This window comes from Bidens hawaiensis, unplaced genomic scaffold, assembly GCF_021521415.1.
Source record: "Bidens hawaiensis isolate Kalapana, Puna unplaced genomic scaffold, B.hawaiensis_p1.1 tig00052079_1, whole genome shotgun sequence".
Taxonomy (NCBI): Eukaryota; Viridiplantae; Streptophyta; class Magnoliopsida; order Asterales; family Asteraceae; genus Bidens; species Bidens hawaiensis.
Genome location: NW_027506203.1, coordinates 67,545 through 79,969, shown reverse-complemented (window position 1 = coordinate 79,969; position 12,425 = coordinate 67,545). Strand labels below are relative to the sequence as shown.

At 33.0% G+C, this 12,425-nt stretch overlaps 1 protein-coding gene across 1 annotated transcript; it reads right to left on the bottom strand.

The window, feature by feature from the left end:
* Positions 1-2,613: 2,613 nt before the first annotated feature.
* On the bottom strand, positions 2,614-7,856 carry LOC143617073 (acyl-coenzyme A oxidase 3, peroxisomal-like). The gene is made up of 12 exons (XM_077089734.1): positions 7,265-7,856; positions 5,053-5,170; positions 4,855-4,962; positions 4,589-4,761; positions 4,402-4,501; positions 4,227-4,301; positions 4,001-4,131; positions 3,666-3,921; positions 3,430-3,576; positions 3,248-3,352; positions 3,043-3,144; positions 2,614-2,940 (listed from the first exon to the last, which is right to left on the bottom strand). Exons 1-12 carry the CDS (start codon positions 7,723-7,725, stop codon positions 2,698-2,700), a joined length of 2,019 nt encoding a protein of 672 aa, XP_076945849.1. The 5' UTR covers positions 7,726-7,856; the 3' UTR covers positions 2,614-2,697.
* Positions 7,857-12,425: the final 4,569 nt, after the last annotated feature.

Genomic DNA, 12,425 nt, shown 5'->3' with positions numbered 1-12,425 from the left:
TTATAAAAGTTACCTGAACCTGCAACGCTCCATCCGCCGCCTCATCCTCCCCTCCTTCCCCTCCGTCTTGGTCCCCCGGTGGCTCTACGTGGTTCTCCTCGACGTGCACCTCCGTTGCACCCAATGGCGAAGACTCGACTAGTGGCACTGGTATGTAAGGTGGAGAGTTGAAGTCCGTAACGAGACGGTGTAATACTTCTCCTGTCGGGCTCCATAAACTTGAGAACAATATGCATGCCTTGGGTGTCACACCCCGACCAAAGGCGGCGAAACATGTCGGGGTGCAACGGATTGCCCATGAACACAAGACACTATTAAAGTGACAATATTTAATCAACTCATTAATTTCATTCAATCACAAAAGTAGCACATCTCGTTCATACAAATAAACACCAAATACAAGAAATAAATATTGTTCATTCTTCTAATAACCTAGCGGTATCAAATAGAATAGCGGCCTCAACTCCAAGTCAAGTAATAATCAAACTTGTAATAATGCATAAAATAATATTTGTCAACATGTATGTTGGTGAGCAATTTCATAGTTTTGAGTATATATAATATGAGCGAAATCCACAAACGTATATGAGACTATAAATAAAAGCATCAATCGTGGTATATAAAACATATGTAATTGAGGATCCTTTCTAATCGGTAGCAACCGACATACTCGGATAATAATGCCCTATGCTACTTGCACAAGGCTAAGTAGTTAGGGACGCGTATGATCATACTTATTGCGTTCCACAACAACATAAAATAAACACTCGTGCACGTAAAACATATCAGAACATATAACACACAATAGAGCAAGTATTCTAAGTATTATACACCCTAAAATTTGTGGTTTGAAGATAGAGTATTATAAATCGTTCTTGTTTTGGATAAGTATACATGTTACCCCCAAAGTATAAAAGTGAAACAGGGGATGAAATGTACTCACATGAAATAAGTAACTTGAATGATAGTTTGCGATAAAACGGGGGATGAGTAAGTTCAACGGGCAAGACCTAGATTAAAAAGGGTCTTGAGTTAGTAGATGGTTTTGGAAGCTTTAAAGTAAATTAACTTGACATGTAACATAAATAATTTAAGTTTGAAGGCTAAAATGTAAAAACATAAGGAATTAAAGTAATGATTTTTGAAAGGTAAGTTTACCCGAAGTCGGGTCTCGGTGTCCTATTTATTAGTTTTTACTTAACCTTTGTTAAGTAAATATTTGGGTATAATTTTCAATATTGCAAAGTTAAATAGATACCAAAACGAGACTTTACGAGTGTTCGGATTTGTCGGTTCGAGTCTTGATAATTGGTCAAGCTCGAAGCCGAGGTTCCAAAATGTTATGAGATAACTCAATGAAATCAAAAGAAGCTTAACCAAGTGTGTAGTTCTATTAAGAAGAACCTTGACGTCCGTTTAGCGAGTGTTTGGTTTTGTCGATCCAAACTTGTTATAAGATCAAGTTAGATCAAACATACCAAGTGTTTTGAGAAAACAATTAAAGATTAGTTTATAAAATGGTTTTAGAGAAAATATGAGATTCGGTGGCTCAAAACACACTAGTGTGTCTTAAGTGAATGAACTCGTTTTAGTTCGGTCCTTTACTCGGAATAAAACCGAGGATGGTTGCAACATACCCAATACCATAGAACTTATTAAAATGAACTTAGATATTATAATACACAACTCTTGCTTGTAACATATTAATAAATCATTTTAAATATAACGTTTAAACAAGAGTTCGGTTTGGGTTCGGTTCTTGACTCGGAATGAAACCGAAAACAAACATTCCGTCAATTTTATTTCTGCATTCCTTTTAAAATTGGAAGGATTTCTAAATCCCATGGGATTTCATTAGTATTTGTTTAAGTTACAATTTCATCTCTTGTCAAACTGAACGCTACATATTATGGGATTTCAATTCTAATTCTTTTAAATTTTCATAAATTCTGCGAAACTGAGGGCGCCTAAGAAATCAACGAGGGCAGAATTGCAAAAACAAGTTGGATCGGGCGTCCAATTAACAAGTTCCAACTAGAACATGTCCATGTTCCGCCAATTCAACCTTAAGAGTCAAAAAAGTGGTTTCGTTAGTTTGGTCCAATAATACATAGGAACCAAACCTACAAAAAGCTGGTCCCGGGTAGGTAACAAATAACAACTATGCATGTGTCTTATCTGATATTATCAACTACCATAGTCGTTGCATGCATTTTAAAAAAAAGAAAGATATCAAAAAGACAACTGGGACACTTCTAGTTATAATAAAATACAAATCTTATATATTGTGACAGCCCATGTGCACTTCTGAATTCTTATACATTTACAATTCAGGTTCTTAGTTGACTTTGACTTAGCCTAGACACGTTATTGTTTTTATTTATCAAATACAAAATTTACTTAAGACTAGTTAATTCAATTCAACCATTTTACATTAGTTTATTATTTTGAAAATATTAGTAAACATATTTAATTTAATGCCCAATCTAAAAGTTTCACAAATAGAGCTTATAGACATCTGAACACCAAAACTTATCGACATAGTGAAAATAAACAAGAATAAATTATAAATCCGTCACTTAAATATATGTATGTAATATATCAATCCTCTTATTTAAGTAAATTTTACAACATGACTACTTATTCAAAATAAATATCACAGAAATCAATGCCGCTTAACCGACGTTTATATGGTATTTAAACCTCGGACCACTTATTGGCATCGACCCAATTGAAAGCAATCGGTCCCAAGAAAGCATCCGGGATCCCAAAAGAACCCACCAAAGAGAGTGCATGTGGTCTTAGTTCACTGCACAGTTTCAAAACCTCTTTCCTAACCACCGCAGCATTGTCAGTAGATAAGTACCCGTATCGAAGAAATGAAGCATCTTCTTCCAACACAATCGTTGTATACATCGACCTCATTAAACCTAAAACATTCTGCAAAAAAAAAAGAATTATATACATAAGTTTTTTCACATTTATTTGTGAAATGACCATTATACCCGCGTGTTTAAAAACAAAAAAGATTTAAAAGTTTACCTTCAAAGAACCTTCTGGTACGGTTGCTTCAACATCAAGGTACGTCTGTAGAACTAAACGATCTGCGAAGGCTCTACCCAAATCCTCAGCAATTTGATAAGTCTTCACGGTAAAAAAAAAACGCATGATCAACGCATAGAACTTTATTTAAAACGTAATATATTATTCAGAAAAAATAAAACTAGCCACGATAACGAGGATTTACCACTGTGAATATATGCTCTTTGCTTTCTCCCAAAGCTTGGTGTTGTGCGACTTCAGTAACAAAACGTTGCAATAGATCTCTCTCTCGTAGGCAAAAGATATCCGTCTGCAACCAAAATAAACATTTAAAAAAATATAAAAATTAAAAATAAAATAATAATAATAATAATAATAGAGCATTACCTGAAACTGAGCGGTCCTGAGTGCAGAGCTTGTGAGAAGAGTTGGGATAACCGGAGCAGGTTTATTCAAGTGTTCGAGTCCCAAACCTTTAATCGGTTTGTTACGTTTCTTGGCTGCCAGAAACTCAGCCAGCAGCGCCTTACTAATCTGAGTTAACAAACGTAAATCATGATTATTATAGAACTTATAATCAAAATAAAAATTCATTTTTAGTCAATGATTTTTAACTATATTACCTGTTGCATCAAAACATTGTTGTCACCTTCGAAGGTTAACTGTACGTCATACTCGCTTTTCAAATGACCAACATGATTTTCTGTTTTTATACCTTGTCCGCCACAAGCTTCTCGACACTCCTGAAGGGTTCGCATGCAATGCCAGGTTAAAACGGCCTTAAGTGCACTAGACACGACATGCACGGTTTTATTCGATTCTGGTGTTCTTTTCACGTATATCATCTTTAAATAGTTGGAAGCAAAACTCAAAGCATATCTGCCAAATAACATATGAAAGAAGTAAAATACAATTTCATATGATATGATATCATAACACGTATTTATATGGTTCTTACGTCTTTGAAAGTAAAGGTAATAACCGCCTCTGGTGACTAGGATAATCGAGCAGAAGAACTTCAGGTTCATTTGGTTTAATTGAAAACGCCCGTCTTGATAAAGCGTACCTTATTGCAGTTGCTAAACCAACCTAAATATAATAATCAACACAAATAATAATAACTGTTATAACTGATTTAAGATTAATGAACACATTACACATGATAAACAAGTAGATCATAGTACCTTTGTTGTGTTCATTGAACTTGCAGCAATCGTTACACGACCCGAAGTCAAAGGGGCCAAAAATGCCGCAAATCTCTGAAACCAAATATCAAATATAAATTAAGTAAAACTTACAAACATTTTTTTGTGTTTTCTTTAAATAAATATATATAAAGTTTTAGATAAATTCACTAACCTGATCTGGATCTTTTATTGCACTCAAATATTTCCCGTCTGGTGACACATCAGCAACCGAATTCAACAAGTTCTCTCTTGGTATCCGAAGATTGTCAAACCTGAAACACGTATCGGGTCAAACGAGCCAATCAACTTAATACAGATATCTAAAAAATAACACAGTATATAATGATTTCGGTTCTTACCAGATTCGACCATTATCAACACCATTTAAACCAATTTTATGTCCACAATCAGCAATACGAACATTTGGACAAACGTTTCCTTTTTCGTCCCTGATCTGGGCTATAAAAGCATGCACTCCTTCATTCACACCGTTGATTTCAAGTTGTGAGAAAACAATAGTATGTGTAGCATGCTGAAAACATAAAGAAAACAGAGTTATGAAATAACTTAACATTTTTCATATGATAGAATAAATGAATATACTGTAATAATTATTTAGTCTTACATTAGCTGCACCACCAATCCAGTACTTCTGAGCAGATTCATATGGAGTGTTAATGATAAACTCACCAGTACTTGCATCATATCTAGTTATTGTTTCAATTCCTCTAACCTGAACAATAATAATAATAATAACAACATGTGACACGCTAGATTGTATAAACCGACCGACATAAAAAAAACAAAAAAAATGTTTACATACATTGCTTCCGTGGCCTAACTCGGTCATTGCAAAGCAGCCTTTGACTTCAAAAGTCTCAGTTGGATTGAACCATTTATCATGGTGGCGTTTTGTCCCCATGAAACGGAGCGCACCGCCCCTGAAATTATCAAAATTGTATAAAACAAGATGACCCATTAACTCATTTTAGGGGTGTTTTCAGGTTAAAAATCCAGGTTTCGAGTTTCTCGGGTTCAGGTAATACACAAAAATTAAAAAAAGCTACAAAGCTAAAATTAAAGCAACTTATTCATCTTGACATGTAATGTATATAATCAAATAATAAACCAACATAATCTAAAAAGAAGTAAAATTTAACAAAATACAACAGTAAAATTTATATATATATATATATAGGATGAGTATCATTACAGAACTGTTAAATTATTTAAGAACTTGAAGGAACCCTTGAAAACTAACGTTTTTTATAAAAAAAATTTGTATTTTAATGCTATTTGAGTGTAGTTTTATCATTTTTTTATATCTATATTTACGATTAAAATTTTGAAAATTAATGTAAATTTTTAGTACATAAATTTTATACATATGTAAACTTGCGACTAATATATGTAACCAAAATTTTTTATATATAATATGATAAAGCTACTCTTAAATAATCAATCAATTAATCATTCCCAGTGAGGTCCCACCGACAGCAAAGCTATAAGTAGGGTCTGGGGAGGGTGGGATGTAGGCACACCGTACCTCTATCCAAAGGGATAAAGAGGTGGCTTCCAGAGAGACCCTCGGCTCTAAGTACATATGTATGAAACAAAAGAAAGGGAATCAAAGTTCAATAGCTATGTAAAGAGCTAATAATAATAATAATAATAATAATAATAACAATAATAATATGTATGAAGCAGAACAAAGGGGATCAAGTTCAACAGTTATATCAAAACTAATAATACTAATAGTAATAATAATAATAATATACTCTTAAATAATGTTAATATATAAAAAAATTTTAAAAATGTTTTGTTGTTTAGAGTTCCTAAGAGTTCTTAACTTTTTTAGAGTTCTTAAATGATACCAAAACTATATATATATATATAGGGGAGGGTTATCCTAAAAATAAATAGTTTCTTAAGAAGACTAAGAATAAATCATAGCCATTGGATCATATCAATCAATGGTTGAGATTTATAATTACCAAAAACCGTCATAGTTTCCTAGAATTACTCTTTCACCATTATAACCGACATAGTTTCCTAGAATTATTGTTTCACCATAGGTTTTAATGCTAAATGTCAAAATTCTATTGGTTCTTACCATTCTTAGGAAACAACTTCTTTTTATTTGAACCTTTTTCTATATATATATATATATATATATATATATGTATATATGTTTATTTATTAAAATATAATGTATAAAATAATACATATTATTTAGTTTTTTTTTCTTTTTTCATAATCGTGAGCCGGCTCAAGCTCGATAAGTGAAGCTCAAGCTCAATTAAGCTCGGCTTGATCGAGCTTTTTAACGAGCCGATCTCGAGTAGCACGTTTGCACCCCTAACAATCGTTGTGCCACCACAAGAGCAGAATTACAACAAGAAAAATTAACAAAAGTACTAAATAAAATCCCAATTTTATAAAAAAATAATAATAATAAAAGTCTACTAATTTATACAAAAACATAACAAAATTTAAAAAATGTTTATGAAGCATACATACCATAAAAAGAAATGAACACCTAGTTTAATCCCCAACAAATAATCATAAACACTAACAGTCTCCGCAAACCTCCACAAATCGCTATATAATGTTTTTAAAAAGAAAACTTTAACCAAAGCCGAATTCCTACATCTCGGGTTCTTGCCATGGTTCGGGTTAGATTTTCATGGAGTGGGTGCAAAAGGTGGTCCATAGTGACTCGCAGAGCCCGATGAACCAAAGATTTATATTTAACAAAATAGGCTTTGAGATTCAAAAGGGAATAGCGGCGCAACTTGTTGCTCGCTTACCCATTATCCAGATGTTTCTCGGTTTGTATTATATAAAATAATAAATACTATTGTTTAAAAAGAGTTTCATCGGGTCGGGTTAAGTTGAAAATGATAAAACAAAACTCCTAAACTTAATAATCAAACATTACTTTAACCCAAAATTTACAACAAGACAAATTAACAAAATTACTAAACATAATCCCAATTTTTTTTAAAAAAGTCAACTAATTTATAAAAATATACCATAAAAAGAAATGAACACCAAGCTTAATCCCCAACGAATGATCAAACACACTAACAGTTTCCGCCATCGCAAACCGCCACAAATCACCATCTGGACCCGGTTTCTCAAACCACCCGTTAAACAAACCCAAATCCCTCAAATACCCAATTCGCCTCATCGTCATCTCTCGCTGATGCTCCATCGAATGGTTATAATCCGGTGCAATAAACACCTTGCCGCCTCTGTTTTTAGGAGAAAACAGAGGACTCTGTATCATTAAATTGAATATGTAATCAATTATATCAGTACTTTGACCGTCTAATAGTTTACGTAGTGATTTGGTGTTGAATCCTGATTCGGGTTCGGTGAGTTCTGGTGGGGTGTAGCTGAGACATGGGATGACGTGGAGGATGTCGGTGGTGGTGGGTGGTGGTTGGAGGTGGCCGGAGATGATCTGGGTTCGGAAATTGATGCGATCCATTGATGGGTTTTGAATAATAATTGGATTGGTTGATTGATAAGATATGGGATTTGGTGTTATTAATTTATGGGAAGATGAAGAATACGAAGAGTCGGTTGTTGCGTATGGGCTGCCGTAATGTGTACTACAATTATAAAGGAAAGACCATTATTTTGGCCGGATAAGGTTAAAACCTTAAAATACAAATATATAAATATAAATAATATTTGAAAAGTGTAAGAATAAGAAGCAATTTATTCTTTATTTTTTTAAGTGTCAATTAACTTTTTAAATGAGTTATTATTAAATTTATCATATCGAAATACACTCATTTTTCAATCAGGGAAAAACTTTTATCTAAGGTCAAAGCTTATGAACGTTCGTCCGAATGCACGACAGTACGGTAAGATAAAATTCGTTCGTTTCAAGGATCCAACATTCCAACTGGTGAAAGTCATCTACTCGCATAGTCTCTCATCGTTACCTTGGTACCTCTGAAACTAAATGTTATGATAGGAATCGAACATGGATCACATGAAGCACCAAGTCTCTTTCTTATCACTTCACCACTTACTCAATAACAAAAAGAACAATGTATTATTGATTTTATATTTGATTGATTTTAGATTTAGAGATAAACGATTTTTCATAAACCTTTTCTTTTAAATTAGTCACAATCATTCAAATATAAAATCAATAAATGAAACAATTTATTCTATTAATTTTATATTTGAATGATTGTGTGATTAATTTAAGAGAAAAAGTTGATAAAAAGTCTTATATCTCTATATCTAAAAAATATACTCCCTCTGTTCCTCTACAAGTGTCATGATTCAAAAAACACAACATTTAAGAAAGTTTGAATAATTGCAGTTTTTTGTTTAATAAATGACTATAATGTCTTTGACATATATAAAATGTCAAAATTAAGAAGTTTGAATGATTGCATTTGTGTAAGGATAAACTTGAAAATTAGTTAATAAATTTTGAAAGTAAACATATGTAATGGGACAAACTAAAAATGAAATGTGGATACTTTCAAAAGGACGGAGGAAGTACTAAAAATTGATATATATATATATATATATATTATTTTTCTCTTTTTCAATTAAACAATACGTTTTTATATCTTTATAATTATATTTTTCTCTACTCACAACCAATTTAAAAAAATATTAAAAAATTTATAGTGTGCTACATAAAATTTTCAAATATACCAAAAAATCACAACATTTTCTCTCTTTTTCACTCACAACATCGTAAACCACTTCCTATATTATAAAAGCTCCGCTCACATAATATGGTAGATGGATTGAGGATACTCTAAATGGATTGACCATTTGTAAATCTACCACTCTCTCCTATCCTTTTTTCCTTGCTCAGTAGTGTAAATTTAGTTGTTTTCATTCAAACTTCGTCACTGTTTCCAACCTATTTTAATTGATTTCAATAAATCATAATCTTTTGGGATTTTAGTTTACACTTATGCAATATTTTAGTGGCACCCATATATTGCACTTCTACATAGCTTTAATTTAATCGACTATCTAATAAATCGTAGTGAATAGTTGTAGAAACTAACGATATGTTAAAGAATTTTTCCGGTACAATGATTCAATTGGGTTTGGTACTTGTTCTAATATAAGTGTTTTGGTACGTAAAGAAATCGTTTTGGTATTGTGATTCAATCAGATGTTGCATAATGTCAATTTAAATTAATTCGATCGGGTTCTGAACATAATCGACTGATTTAATATTAAGATAGTTTTAAAATGAATATTGGATTTTAATAATCCATATTAAATGGTATTGGTCAATAATAATCCCTATTCGTTTTATCGCCACTAGCGGTCCCAAATTCAAAAAAGTTGGCCTCCCAATTGTCCCCCGTTAAAAATGACTTAACGGCGTTATAGTTTTTTCTGAATTTCAAACCAATGTTTTAGGGCTTTTGATCGTTAGAAGGATACGAGTCGATTGGTGTAAAAATTAGTTTGAAATAAGGCTTCAAAATGACGAAACAATGCTTCAATTCGGGTGTTTGAACTTACAATTAACCAAAATCTAGTCGTTTGGATCATTGTTTCAAGCTAAGTTTTACATCAATCGACTCGTATCCTCCTAACGATCAAAAGCCCTAAAACATTGGTTTGAAATTCAGAAAAAACTATAACGTCGTTAAGTCATTTTTAACGGGGACCATTGGGGGCCAACTTTTTTGAATTTGGGACCGCTAGTAACGATAAAACGAATAGGTATTATTATCAGCCAATACCATTTAAAAGGGATTATTAAAATCCAATATTCCTAATTTTTTTTGGTTATTGATACGCACTCTTACCAAATTGCACATTCATGAAGAGCTTTTGGGGTGTTCTAAAAACAACCCAAACTATCCGATTGGAGTCAACCAATGAATACTTACACCTCATTTTTTCCATAACTATCTAAAGTATTCGGTTCATTTGTGACACTATTCCCAATTGTTGCAAAAAATTTGCTACGGGTGAGATTCCACTATCGTCATCGGCTTTGATATCACGTATATGAAAGAGTAAACTGCGGTTTTCGTCCCTGTCATTTGTCCAAATTTGCGGTTTTAGTCAAATAGTTTTAAATTTTCGATTTTCGTCCCTGTGGTTTCATTTTACTTGCAATTAAACCCGAACTAACCCCGTTAAGTTTTATCGTTAAACCCATCAGTGTGCCCCTCATGTGAGGGGCAAATTTGTCTTTTTTCTCCCCAAATACAACCCAACTCCTCACGTGAGGGGGCTTGCGAATTAGGATTGAGGTTTATTTTGGAATAAAAAGGACAAAACTGCACCTGACGTGAGGGGCACGATGGTGGGTTTAACGACTAAACTTAATGAGGTTAGTGAATTCGGGTTTAATTGCAAGTAAAATGAAACCACAGGGACGAAAATAGCAAATTTAAAACTATTGGACTAAAACCGCAAATTTAAACAAACCACAGGGACGAAAATCACAATTTACGCTATATGAAATTTACATATGCACATAAATACAATTTTAAGGTCGTTGTTGGGGCTAAAAAACAAAATAATGGGTTGGTGGGGTATATGTTATGGGCGTAAGTCATGATGATGGCCACAAATGAAATGAAAAACAAAAACAAAAAAAGAAAATTAAAAAGTTGAAACCACAAAAGGAAGTTATATAAATAGATTTAATATCACTTGTAATAGTAAATTTTTATTGGACTTACTAATGCTTCACAAGCAATGAGTATAAACGATTTTTCTTTGTTTGCGTCAAATATGAATAAGAGATAAATAACATTTTTGAACAATGGCGGAACTTGCACATTTATTTAAAGGAGGCCGAACATATTAGACCAATCATAAGTTCATATTTCATACACATAAAAAAACCAAAAATTTTTTCACTACATAAAGACCATAAATCTTGAAAAATAAAATAAAAATAATCAGTTCTTACACATAAACAACGAGTATTTCAAATTATTATTTGATTAAAAAGATATTTCATAGAATTTTTAGTTGAAAGTAAAGTTATTTTATTTTCAAGAGTTAAGTGTCATTTTAGTACATGTGCTCTGTCCAATTATGTAACTTTGGTACCGATTTTAAATGTATTGCAAATGACTACCTCACTTTTATAAAACTTGTCATTTTAGTACTTTTTTCTAACTCCGTCTAACTTTGTCTGTTAAATCATGGGTAATTTGGTAACTTCGCTATGTTATCTTTTTTTTCCTTTTCTTTAAAACTATCTTCCCCCTTTAATTCCTTTAAAACCCTAAATACCCTTTTGATCATCTGCTTTTTTCTAACCCATGTACTTAAATCTTTTATACCATGTTTTTTTTCCTAAATTTATAGATAACTTTTATCTTTTAAACATGAAAAGAATAGAAAAGAACATGCCATCTTCAACCTTGCCACCACCATGAACCACCAGCCCCACCTCCACCCTCGTCAGTCGTCACCACCATTGACCGTCGACCACCTCCACCATAGTTTTCAGTGAGAGGGGAGGATTACAACCATCTTTCTGTTTGTCTGCCACCACCACCACCACAGTTGTAGGTTTTCCGGCAATAAAACGACCACAACAGTATGTTATCGATTCCGACACCTTATCTCATTTCCGAAACTAGATTAGAGTGTTTAGCGAGCATGTAGTGGTTCAAGTCCCGTATCGATAATTAACACACAAACTAAACGAATAACTCGCATTTATATTAATCAGAAAATATCACTCTAAAAACTGATTACAAACCCTCAAACCCTAACTCGGTTTGACTGTTGATGAACCCTAACTCGGTTACACTAAACTCACACACTCTAATGTCTAACCATAACTCGGTTTATATAGACTAACCCTAACTTGTTAGCCAAGACATTACCAAATATAATATAACCCTAATTCTTAGGTTGAGCCTTACACTTGGGCAAACAACAACTGACCCAACAATCATCCCCACAATTGTTGTACCCGAGTCACCCGATTCACCCCCTAATTTCCTACTCGAAATTGGCGGGTCTTCAACTTCACGCTTGTCATCATTCTCTTGATTCTCTCGGGGCTTTTCATGATCTCTTGCAATATTCTTTCGGCTCCACTTGGCTAAAAGATACACTTGCTTCGTTTGATCATCAGACGTCTTCCTTTGGGCTTGAATCACTTCCTTGACCACGTGTTTAGTTTCTTGAACTCTCTTCTTTGGACTTTGA

Coding starts and splice junctions, on each gene's coding strand:
- LOC143617073 (XM_077089734.1), bottom strand. CDS start 7,725: ATGGATCGCATCAATTTCCGAACCCAGATCATCTCCGGCCACCTCCAA. Junction 3,353..3,429: donor TCAGGACCGCTCAGTTTCAG/GTAATGCTCTAT, acceptor TTTTGGTTGCAG/ACGGATATCTTTTGCCTACG. Junction 2,941..3,042: donor TACCAGAAGGTTCTTTGAAG/GTAAACTTTTAA, acceptor TTTTTTTTGCAG/AATGTTTTAGGTTTAATGAG.